The sequence below is a fragment of the Trachinotus anak genome, unplaced genomic scaffold (assembly GCF_046630095.1).
Source record: "Trachinotus anak isolate AG129_WGS33_773 ecotype Australia unplaced genomic scaffold, CSIRO_AGI_Tana_v1 ptg000021l, whole genome shotgun sequence".
In the NCBI taxonomy this organism is placed as follows: domain Eukaryota; kingdom Metazoa; phylum Chordata; class Actinopteri; order Carangiformes; family Carangidae; genus Trachinotus; species Trachinotus anak.
The window spans coordinates 14,600,445-14,612,484 of NW_027273872.1; the positions used below are offsets into that span (position 1 = coordinate 14,600,445).

The 12,040-nt window shown below is 40.5% G+C and overlaps 1 protein-coding gene across 2 annotated transcripts in view; it reads left to right on the plus strand.

Annotated features, from left to right (window-relative positions):
• The first annotated feature begins 724 nt into the window (after window positions 1–724).
• dock2-like (dedicator of cytokinesis protein 2) overlaps window positions 725–12,040 on the plus strand; it is a 95,112-nt gene continuing 83,796 nt past the window's right edge. Inside the window, exons 1-14 of one of the 2 annotated variants that reach the window (XM_071506921.1) lie at window positions 725–908; window positions 3,331–3,414; window positions 4,422–4,462; window positions 4,647–4,702; window positions 4,793–4,889; window positions 4,972–5,120; window positions 5,283–5,418; window positions 6,154–6,311; window positions 7,951–8,032; window positions 8,239–8,374; window positions 8,914–8,989; window positions 9,213–9,289; window positions 10,865–11,115; window positions 11,490–11,588. In XM_071506921.1, the coding sequence (XP_071363022.1) occupies window positions 866–908; window positions 3,331–3,414; window positions 4,422–4,462; window positions 4,647–4,702; window positions 4,793–4,889; window positions 4,972–5,120; window positions 5,283–5,418; window positions 6,154–6,311; window positions 7,951–8,032; window positions 8,239–8,374; window positions 8,914–8,989; window positions 9,213–9,289; window positions 10,865–11,115; window positions 11,490–11,588 (1,485 nt within the window). In that variant the 5' untranslated portion in view covers window positions 725–865. The remainder of the gene's footprint in view (window positions 909–3,330; window positions 3,415–4,421; window positions 4,463–4,646; window positions 4,703–4,792; window positions 4,890–4,971; window positions 5,121–5,282; window positions 5,419–6,153; window positions 6,312–7,950; window positions 8,033–8,238; window positions 8,375–8,913; window positions 8,990–9,212; window positions 9,290–10,864; window positions 11,116–11,489; window positions 11,589–12,040) is intronic. The other variant, XM_071506920.1, reaches the window with a different exon arrangement.

Below are 12,040 nucleotides of genomic sequence, written 5' to 3' on the forward strand. Positions count from 1 at the left end.
TGTTCTCAGAAAGGGGAGCTGATGGTTACCCTGGCAACACCATCTGAAGGAGGTACAGGGAAAATATATATTTGGTGAAGGAGTGTTTAGTTTGAAATGTCACTTTGCTGCATGCAGGACCACAGCTGCAGTACTTCATGTGTCTTTCAAGTATGTGAGTTGAAACTGGAATCTGTAATCAGTTGTGCAGAATTTAAATCAAAGGGTATGAAATACAAATACTGCACACCTGTAGTGTTACGACACAGCTCTCGCAACAACAAGAAGACAGATTCTGTGTGAGCTGGCAGGCACTTGATTGAATTCATGTGCAGTTCAACAACTTTGTACACTTTGTATATTGGTATCCAGTATATATTTTGTTCAGATTTAAGAAGGGATCACAAATGTGACTTGCGTTTGTGTCACATTTTATTATATCTGCATTTAAAAAGGAGACATATGCAGTCCCAGCTTTTGGCTTAAGAGAATAACTTTACTTACTTTAGATATCATTACTTTTTTTTTGCCCTCTGTACGTGCTATTGATGTTTTACGCTACATTATCACACAGGTTAAGTGAACTATTCAATCCGAATGAACAAAATGGAAACTTCACACAATGCGCAGGCCTGTGGGTTCTACAGGACTCCACCTTGTTGTACTCACCCACTTCCCCTTAACCGCCTGATGGCAGGAAGAGAGGAGAGACAGAAGAGGAAGAGAGGCAAAGGGGGATGGGCTTACTGCTTTCATTTAAGGTTTTAAAAAAATGCAGAAGTGAGAAGTTTAGCAGACACCCTCAAAAAGAGAGAGCGAAAAAATAGGAGGAGAACCAGAGAGACGAGAGTCAAAATAGATAGTAGTTTAAGGACTGCATGCAATCATGGCTCCTTGGACAAGGACCACTAATGAGCGGTATGGTGTAGGTAAGTCAAAACACGCTCGCTTGTGTGTGACTTGTGTGACATGTTGCTGTAGTGTCTCTCTGTTTAGGTGTGTTGATAAACTATCCATTCTTTAAATAAGAATAAGAAAAATGGATGCCCCTCACTTCCTGCTTGACAGGATGTGAGCAGGTGCTAATGGCCTCATAGAACTTTAGGATGTACACATCAGATGTAATCCCCCCCCCCGAGGAACTTAAATCCTAAAATTATATTCACCATTAAACTTCAGTGCAACAAATGACATAAAGGCTGCAGGGGATTGTGTGAGGAATTAAAATCATAAACAAAATTACCATCGATCCTAAGCAGATTGAGAGATGTGTGACAGTCAGTAGGCAATCTCCATGCATTACACATTATGCAGCAAATAAATACATAAAGTAGTAGATAAGTTATTCCTGAAAATAAAAGTGGAAAGTGTGGAAAGATTGATTTTAGTGCTAGAAACAAATCCTAGACTGTGCAAACACAACCTCTCAGGACAATCTGTAGTTTATCTGGTATGTGGCTTGAATATGGCCGGGGCAGTCACCATGTGTTGCTGTCAGATATGCAACATAAACATTTAGCAAGAATACAGATTTCTGACTTCTAATCCAAATTGCAATATAGCAGAGGCTTGATGGCCTGTCGCAGACGATGCACTGTTTCATCAGTTGCTCACAATAAGTCAAACAGGACGTTATAGTTTGTATTGTAGAAAGTGAGTGGAGATTCATCTTATTGTACCACTTGAATTTTTACGTTGAATTTTTAAAAATCCATTCAGATTCAATTTCTAACATGATTACTCATTGAAGTGCTGTTTATCTACTGTATGTATCTACGCTGAATATCTTCCTGGTCTGTGTGACACTAAAACACAGGAAGTGGAGGAAGAAGGAAGTTTGTATGAATTTGAAGCTGTAACCTGTAGAAAGAGATGATATAAAAAAAAGTTGAAGTCGCATAATGTTACGAACTGTGATGAAGGGTTTTCATTATTAAAACTGAAAATTTAAATTTCAGCACCGGTGTTTATACACTCACGACACTGAGCACTTAGTCATTTTGTAGGTGTGACATCTTTATGTTTAGCCCGTGAGCTGTTGCATACGGCCAACAGCAGTTTCACAGCTTTCTGCCACAAACTGATATCCAATGCACCCTTTGAGTGAGGCAGTGTACAGGAGCTGCTGCCAGTGCACTGCCATGCTGCTGCTGCTGCAAACACCTGTCACTACCACTGCTGCGCGTACTCATTTACAGTAAAGCAAAGAGACCAAGAGGAGCACATCCTCATAAAAGTAAATCCTTGTTTGTTTTTACTTTGAATGTAAGTAAGAACACATACAGACATACAAAGACAAAAGCATATGAATACAAACTTCAATTAGAAGATAAAAAGACAAAAATTCTAATTAAAAAAACAAAACAAAACAAAAAATGTATATATGTTGCATATTCAGAATCCCTTGCTTTGAAGACCTGAGAGGCCTAATGTATATGTGTATATGGGGTCAGTATATGGGATTAGTAAACAGTAGCAGTGTGCACAACTCCAAATACTCCAGCAATGTATCAGGTGCACGGTGGAACAGAACTAATTGAGTAGCTGAAACGTGTTCGTTGCTTGCATTGTGTTTGTTCTAATTAGAAGGATTGTTGATTCAATCAGGGAGCCAGTGTACCGAGACCATCACCAGGGTGACAGGAGAATGCCGTGCAGTCATGCAGCTGAGTGTGGGCTACAGCACATCTCGGTTTAAACAGGAATACAGAGCTTTACAATAGACCATATGAGAATACTGTAAAATGTAAAAGTCAAAAAACTTAAAAACCCCTTTTCTTTGTTTTTGACAGATCTGAGATGCAAAATTTCCCCATCTCTTCCCATTTTATTTACATATGTGTAAACAAAATGGTATGAAATACCAGGGATTATGTCATGAAGACAACATAATAAATGACTATTAACCTGTAGCTCATTATTATTCTACATTTATGAACATCTATGTTTAGACGTTCATGTTGAAATAAAAATGTACGATGCCAAATAAATTGTATGTTAATTAAAACAGAGCCTGGAAAAAGGGAGAGAGGAGGTGTTCACAATAAAAATGTAGACAAAAAAAACCTTTTTATTCCCCCTTAAGCTTTCATCCATTGAAAGACAGTGTTTCTCCTTCACAACCTGTGATTGGCCGGGACAACTGTGCACGTGGCTGCCTCACATCAATGACAACTGTTGCCTGGGTTACAAAGAACTGTAGAACTTCACTTGTCAAGCTAACGTGCTACCTGTGCTGACATTCATTTCATTAGAGTTCTTGGCTCTGCACAGTTTTTCATTGTACTGACATTAAATAACGGTCTATCAAATGTACCCCTCATCAGACTGTAACAATTTCTTTTTTTTTAGTAAAGTGGAATTTTGTTGGCAAAGGAGAGAAGCAGCTTTCCCTGGAGGTGGGAGATACTGTCCACATCCAGGAAGTCTGTGATGGTAAGAATACCTCAAAACGTACCTCAAAAGTGACGGTATTAGATTTAACATCACTTCTGATGAATGGTGCTCCTGCATAACCTTTTCATGTTGTTATCTCAACATGTTAATCAGTGAAAAAGCTTAAAATTGCTGTATATTAATATTTTACATCTATAGCCTTCATGTTGCATGTCCTAAAACAAAGTATAAACCAGCAGTAAATGAAAAATAGTCCAAATTACAAATATAGTCAATGTTGGACAAAAAATTACAGTTAGCCCTTATAAATGATACTTAAATACAGAAGGTACAATGTCATTTTGATGCACAATATCTTTTAGTTAAAATTAAAGGAGCTATGTATACGTTTTGCTATTGCTACCTAGCCAACATTTCCATTAACAATTGTTTACTTACCAGTCTTGAAGAAATATTGTGAGTTCAGCATCAAACTTCATTCCTTTAAACGTTAAGAGCTGTCTCCAGTGGTGGAAAGCAATTGCTTCTTTTCGTCTACTGAAGTCAGCAGGCTAAAACAGCTAGCCCCGGTCTGGTTGGCCTGTCTTGTCACTTTCCGATAGTGAGTCACTGTAGTATCCAGGCTGCCCTGAAAAAGAAGCACTGCTCAGAGGACGTATTAAAACCTCATGTACTGTAAATGCAACCATTTCTAAAGCTCTTGCCAAGACTGGTAAGTGAACAGCTGTTAACGCTAATACTAGCTATGTAACAATAGCAAAACACACAAATTACAAATAGCTCCTTCAATTGTTTGTATCTTTTGTCACTTCTATTTTATAGCATATTTCACAGAATGAAATATATAGAATTGATTTATATGATAAATAATTTGCAAATATATCACACAAGTTCAAAATAAATGCATTCCCAGTGTTCCCTCTAGGTTTCAGTATTCTTACATACAGTCTAGACACTTCCACATATCAGTATTCAACACCAAAAGCCTTGTCATATATAGTACATGTCGGTGTGCTGTGATGGTAAAGTGACAGTTTGCCTTTCAGGGTGGTACAGAGGCTACTTGGCTAGGAACAAAGCCCAACAGGTAAGAGTGCGAGTTTTACACCAGACTTTGCACTGACACATTGATTTTAACAGAAATGTGATAATAACACAGACATGCATGACATTCAACCAGTTTTATTCATCAGAGAGATCTTCTGTTCTAGTTTTGTGGATAGCTGATTTTCTTTTTCTCATTCATCTTCCCCACATGTATTCCTCTGCAGGGAGTGTTTCCTGCCAGTTTTGTTCATCTTAAGGAGGTCATCATTGAAAAACGAGGGTGAGCAGAAGAAAGAAAAAGTCTAATATGTCTCTTAAAGTTAAGTTTTATGCATTTGTTATGTTTTCATATATATGTGTGCAACTACAGAAATGAGGAGGTGGTGATATCTGCGGAGATGCCCTTAGTGAAGGAGGTGACCACCACACTGAGGGAGTGGGGAAGCATATGGAAGCAGCTCTTTGTGGTAAAAAACAAACTAGCAAAAACACTCTTTGTGTATGTGAATCTGCGTGTCTGAGCGTAACATCATACATCTACCTGTCCAGGCCAATAAAGAGGTCCGGGTGAAGCAGGTCCAGAGACTGATGTGGGAGCTCATGGAGTGGCGTTCCCAGCTCCTGTCTGGCACTCTGCCCAGTGACGAATTCAAGGAGCTCAAGCAGAAAGTCACCTCCAAGATTGACTATGGGAACAAGTATGTCTGCTTAAAAACAAAATCCCATGTTTACACTTTAATATGGTAACTTTTCTAAACCAGACACTTTCCAACTCTACGTGTTGCCCTTTCTTCATCCTCTGTCCTTTTCCACCTTACATCAGTCTCCCCAACCCTTAACTCCCCTCCTCTCTACTCCAGGATCCTGGAGCTGGACCAGGTTGTCCGAGACGATGATGGAAACATCTTGGACCCAGAGCGGGCTAGTGTCATCAGCCTGTTTCGGGCCCACGAGGAGGCCACAACCAAGATCAATGAACGCATCAAAGAGGAGCAGGTATAGACAAAGATAAAAAGGGAGTGTGGTATGGAGCAGAAGAGTCAGAATTTAGGAGGGAGAGGGTCATGTGGAGAGTCTCCTGGGACAGAGAGAGGATCTCACGAGTGGATGTGTTGATAGATGCTGCAATCACAATTTGATTTATTTGGAAACTTGTTTGACATCACTGTGGTTTGTGGTTTGTCTGCACTAGATTAGGGATTTTTCCTCGAGAAACTGTCTCCCCCTTTCATGGGTTCTTATCATGAAATACAAAAGCTATGCTGCACGAGGTAGGGGTGGAATCATAACATTGTCCTTTCATTTAGTTTTTTCTTCTTTTTGATAAGAAAAATGGACAGTGAAACTTTATGAAAACGCTGTGGATAATAGATTTTACTTGCCAATCATTTCTGCCAGCTAAGCCTAATTAAGAATTCATTTCCTTCTTCCTTAAATTGGCTTCACTTCAGTTCAGCTGCTTACAGCCTATTTTACATTTCAACACTGATTCATTAGGAAGAATATACTCCCTTATGATTTTCTAACTCAGAGATTTTCCTCTGTCTTACAAACACACAGTCTGGAGGCTGCAGCTGGTACATCCCAGAATTAAGTAACCAGCTATTATTAAGTGTTATACCAGCCAACCACATTTGCCAGGACCTTGTAATGAAGGCTTTTGGCTTGAATTTCATCCTATTAAACCCTTGTCCCAAGCTAACCTCCTAAAACTAACATCTTTTCCTGCAGTCCAACATCCAGACAGACCACAGTGGGATCTCAGCACGGATCCAGTCTTCACCCACCCACAGCCTCTACGTCTTTGTCAGGAACTTTGTCTGTCGCATTGGAGAGGACTCTGAGCTCTTCATGTCCCTTTATGACCCCATCAAACAGAACATCATCAGGTACCACTTGTCCTTCTCTCTTAGCATGAGTTCCCAGCCTCATACAGGAAGCTTCATAAGGCATTTTAGATGATGGAACAGTACATGCTGATACTGTGGACGTGTATTCTTTTCTTATTGAGTTGAAGATTTAAAGTTGCACATATATTTGAAAGTGTAATGTGCCTGTTTAGGCTTTAAGGGAAGCACTGAGTCACACTGAGATAGAAAACAAGGTCTGTGCTGGACAGCTGTTGATTTCATTTGTATAGCTTATATTGATGTGTTTTTGCCTTTGAGTTTGAATTTCATCAGGATTGAGGTCATAAATCATAAGGCAAGTAAACTCTATCCATTTAATAAAATAAAGACAAAGTAAAAATTAAGATTAAGTGGGTTAAGTCGCCCCTATATCCCTCTAAATTCCCCATTTAGTGTCTGAAATTAATAAAAATACCTTTGAATTTAAGTTTTTACCTCACCTCCATCCCTCAGCTGTCACACACACACACACACACACACACACGCTCCAGCCCACACACACACCCTCTTTCTTTCTTCTCTACTTGCTTGCGTCTATCTACTCTCCTTGTCTTGTTTCCTCATTCGTCCTTTTTCCTCCATTGTTGAGCCACACTAAATTAGAACAATGGTCTGCCAAAAATAAGACTACAGAAAACACAAATTATAGGGCAGCAGATACTGAGTGGCAGCGCTATGTGGTGCCTGACAGTGCCGATGCTAAGCCCTGTCACTCACTGTCATACTGGGTATATCTATGTCTCTGCCACTGCAGCTGGGAGTATTAAGATAGAACTGGGTTCGATCACCTTTTGCCATTTGCCCTGATGTCTGATTCTTTTCCCTCTCATCTTTGCTGGTTGTGTTTGCTTGATTAGTTAAATGCTGGATGTTTTCTTTCTATGCCACCTATTCCCTCTTCTTTTATATGTCTCTCTCTATCTCTGAAAGAAGAGGGCAGATGGGAGGGTTTATGACAATTCTCAGCTTTGATTCACCCCATTGTATCCACAGATGTTTACTGAATATGTCTGTCTGTCTGTGTGTCTGTCTGTCTGTCTGTCTATTTGTCTGTCTATTCTATTGTCTGCTACATACTTGTATGTCAGGATAATGCTACTGGCAATGGAAGAGCACTTGAATCTAAATTATTATGCAGCTGCACTGGGTAACATCAGTGCATCTGCAGGCCTGTCAGAGGATGACTGAAACATTTAAACCTCAGTCTCCCAGAAATCATGTAATGTCATATCAGTAAACTGCACACAGTGTGCTCATGCACACCAGCCGAGCTGCTGTTTCATTCTCTTCCAAAGAGAACCAAAAGATGAGCGAGGCAAACAGTCCAGCTTTATCTGGACCAAACACTCGCTCACTCCTGGACTGGACAGAGATAACATTCCTATCCTCTTCATTCATCACTTCTTGTAGGTGGAAATATTTACAAGCCCAAAAAACAGAATTTATTTTGGCAAGTAGAATGAATCTGCAGAATTTCAAATAAGGAGGATGACATTATCTTTATTGCAGCTTCAGTTTCTGATATGTGTGGTTGTATATTAAAATACTGTGTAGTATAACTTCACAGAACAGTGATGTAACGGATATGATGCATGTGTTTTAACACTTTACCATGCAGTGAGAACTACTTGGTACGCTGGGGCAGCAAAGGATTCCCCAAGGAGATTGACATGCTGAACAATCTGAAGGTTGTTTTTACGGTAAGTGACCACAGGAGGGCACTGTCACACTGTTTATCTGCACACACTGCACTGTAAAGGAATAAATGGACTTATTTCCTCTTAGAAGATTGCATAGTTTTTTCATGTTCTCTCACCCTCTACTTCCCCTGCTCCTTTGTTTCTCTTATTCCCACTCCCTCTACTTCCTCTGCTTTCTTCTCCTTCTCCATACCTTTGTGTACCAGGACTTGGGGAACAAGGACCTGAGCAGAGAGAAGATTTATCTGATCTGTCAGATAGTGAGAGTGGGCAGGATGGACCTGAAAGAGATGAACCACAAGAAGTGCACTCAGGGTCTGAGGCGGCCATTTGGGGTGGCAGGTACTTCAACAGGAGCCAGTATAATATATATATATATTTTTTTTGGTTCAATAGTGCAGCTAAATTTCCCATTCAAGTGTGCAAAGAATTTACTGCAGTTATTAGACTTACCAAAGTGCCTTTCTCCGAAAGCTGCAGTACATCTGATGAAGATGGTTTGTCTCATTCTGTTTCTAAATTTCACCAATTTAACCAACAATATTTGCCTTCAGTTGGCTCTTTAGTCATTATTACGCTTGTTTCCTAAAGGTCAGAGTATTTAGTTTAATTTGTCATCTGTTGCTGCTGCAGCTGCAGGTGTTATCGCTCACATTTGCACCTCGAGCTGCCTGGTGTCATGTTTTGCACAAATTAAACTAACATATTGATGGTGACCATCCACTATATTTTATCTGCCCTGTAGACTAGTGTTGCCTTTATCTTTGTACAACCTCACAGACTCTCACTACTGACTGATGGGAATCCACATCAGAAATTACTGTATAACATTTTGTTTGATTTCTGTCATAACAGACACATTTGTTTTCTCTTCTTGGCAGTGATGGACATCAGTGATATCATCAAAGGGAAGATTGAATGTGATGAAGAGAAGCAGTTTTTCATCCCCTTCTTCCCGTATGTCCTATTTTCCTCTTCTATTGCTTCATCTTTTCTCCCTCTCTCTCCTTTTCTTATCTAAGAAACTTAAATCTCTGTTCACAGACCCTCCTTGTAATTAAAATAGCAATAATACAATTTTGCGTGCGCGTGACGGTTTCAGCTTTTGCGTGATTTATAAGATGAAACGGTTTCTGTGTTTCTCATGTGTGTTTGTGTGTGTGTGTTTGTTTGGCTGCAGGGTCGTTGCTGAGAATGACTTTCTCCACAGCTTGCTGAACAAAGTGACAGCATCACGAGGAGACAGCGGTGGCCAAGGTACCGTTCTGCTTTCACAGGCTTTGCTCTCTGTTTCCTAGTGTGTAAACCATGTGACTGCTCAGCCAGGTTTAGGTTTTGGTCCTGTATGCTGTGAAGGTTCCCACTGGACTGCACATGCTGCAGTCACTCGTGGTCACATAAAATGGCCATTCCTCATCGTCATCCCCGCCTCTTCTCTCTGCTCTGTGGGTGAGAATGAAGGACATTATCCTGATGGATAGCGTGCGCCCTTGAGCCGATGTTTTCATATTACTTACCCTTTATTTCTCCCTCACCAGCCTCAGGTCTTGCTGCCTGCTGCCTCACGTTTATAGCTGACTTCGACAGCCCCTATGGGTGACACTTTCTTGTTCTACATAAAGTAACCCCAAATGTAGGACTGTCATATCGCTCAGGTTTTATCTTTCTTCTTGCTCCTGAAGGCCCAGGGTATAACCTAGATATGAAAGGAGCACCCGGACGAGCAGATATGGAAGGAGGACCTGAGGCCACCAGATGGCTGTTCTTAACATTACTCACCCTAAATCTCTCCTTCCTCTCACTTTGAGATGCGTTTGCCACACACACACACACACACACACACACACACACAACCACACATACACAGTTCTCCCTGTAGGTATATGGTTAGCCTTGAAAATATGGGTTTGTGACACAGTCTAGATTTCACCATTTCCCTAAAATAGCTCACCCCTTTTTTCTGTCCATTCCTTTATTATTTTTTGGCTTTCTCACATAACCAGAAAGTCATGACAGTCCATAAATTTCTGTCCATTTTAATGATACCTTCATCCTTTCTTTGTTGCCTTCTCTTTCACACCCTTAGTTCACACTGGAGCACTTTAACATTATGTTCCCCATAGATAAACACAAAGTGGTTCTCACTTTAAGTTGCATGTTTCAGGATTTTTGTAAGTTGTGAGAACAGCTGTTTTAAATTAAGTTTAAATAGTACCAGTCCTTGAAATTCCTTATTCATTCATTTGGCTTTAATTTGAGTTTACTTACCTGCAGAGAGAAATGAAAACTCCTTTCTGGATCCCTCATGTAAAACAGCCTGGAGTGGCACCTATTTTTCCAAGTAATTGTTCTTCAGTTTATGAATATTTAGTCCTATAAAGTTCTGCAAAGTATTACATTTACATATCTACACATATCCTGTGTTTACTCAAGGTGTTTTGTGTGATCAACTTTGGTCACTACTGGATGTAACAGGAATGAATAATTACCCAGGAATGAGTGAGGATTAAATGAGGAAGTAACTCAATTTAAAACTATATATAAGCCAGTCAGTATTTTGTTAATATGAGAAACACCCTGTTTTTCTTTACTAATTTCATGTATCTATCTTATTTTAGGTTAACACCTAGTTAAAAGGTAGTAAAATATCCCTGAGTTTCACCTGCTGAATTTCATGAGTCCCATCATTGTCTAAATGTTGGTTCAGAGGCTTATCAAGAATCTGTTTCTCAACAGTAACAAACAACATTGCTTTGAAATCAGCAGTCTCACTGCATTTGTTTTTTTTAAATGAACAAACTTCCCTCTTTCTTTAACCCAACCTCCATCCAGGTCTGTGGGTGACCATGAAGGCTCTGGTCGGGGACATAGTTCAGATCCGGAAGGAGTACCCTCACCTCGTGGACCGCAGTACCGTGGTGGCCCGCAAGCTGGGCTTCCCGGAGATCATCATGCCAGGAGATGTTCGCAATGACATCTATCTCACCTTACAGGGCGGCGACTTCGACAAGTACAACAAGACAACCCAGAAAAATGTGGAAGTCATCATGTGGGTCTGTGATGAAGAGGGCAAGGTCATACAGGTGAGCAGCAAGAAGAGCAGAGGCCGAGGAGGATGGAGCTTGTAGGTGTATTTGAACAGGAGAGGGATTTGTGCAAAGACGGATTGATTTGTGGGTTTGGGGCTTGAGGTGGAGTGTGCAGGTGTGTGTTTGTGTGTGTACTGTAGGTGTGGTGTTTAAGAGATTGAGGTGGTACAGGCCAGTGAGCAAGCACAGCTGTGATCAAGTGCTCACTCACCCTCTCATAGTCGGGGGCACATCGATGTGGCTTTATCCCAGAATGAAAATCCATTTTAGGCATAAATGGAAGCACATGCACGTGCACGTGCACACACAAACATAAAATCATATAGCTCAATATGAAATGTACTTTTCTTTGCCTCCCTCTTTCCTAGAACTCCATCTGTCTGGGAGCAGGGGATAAGGCGGTCAGTGAGTACAGATCTGTCATCTACTACCAAGTGAAACAGCCCCGCTGGATGGAGACGTTTAAGGTGTGCTGGCATCTGTATATACACTGCATTCAGGAAGTATTCAGACCCCTTCACTATTTCAGCATTCTATTATGTGGCAGCATTATGCTTCGTTCTTTAAATTATTTTTTCCCTCATAAATCTACAGCCAATACCCAAAAGCACATTTTTTTTGCAAATTTATTCGAAAAGAAAAAGTGAAATATCACATTGACACTAAGTATTCAGACGCTTTGCTGTGACACTTCAAACTTAACTCAGGTTCCTCTCAGTACTCTTGATCACCTTTGAGATGGTTCTGCACCTTGATTGGATTCCAGCAGTGGTAAATTCAGCTGACTGGACAAGATTTGGAAAGGTGCACACGTTTCTGTATAAGTTCTCACAGCTGACAGTGTATATCAGAGCAAAAACCAAGCCATGAGGTGGAAGGAACTGCCTGTAGAGCTCAGAGACAGGTCAGGAATCTCTGC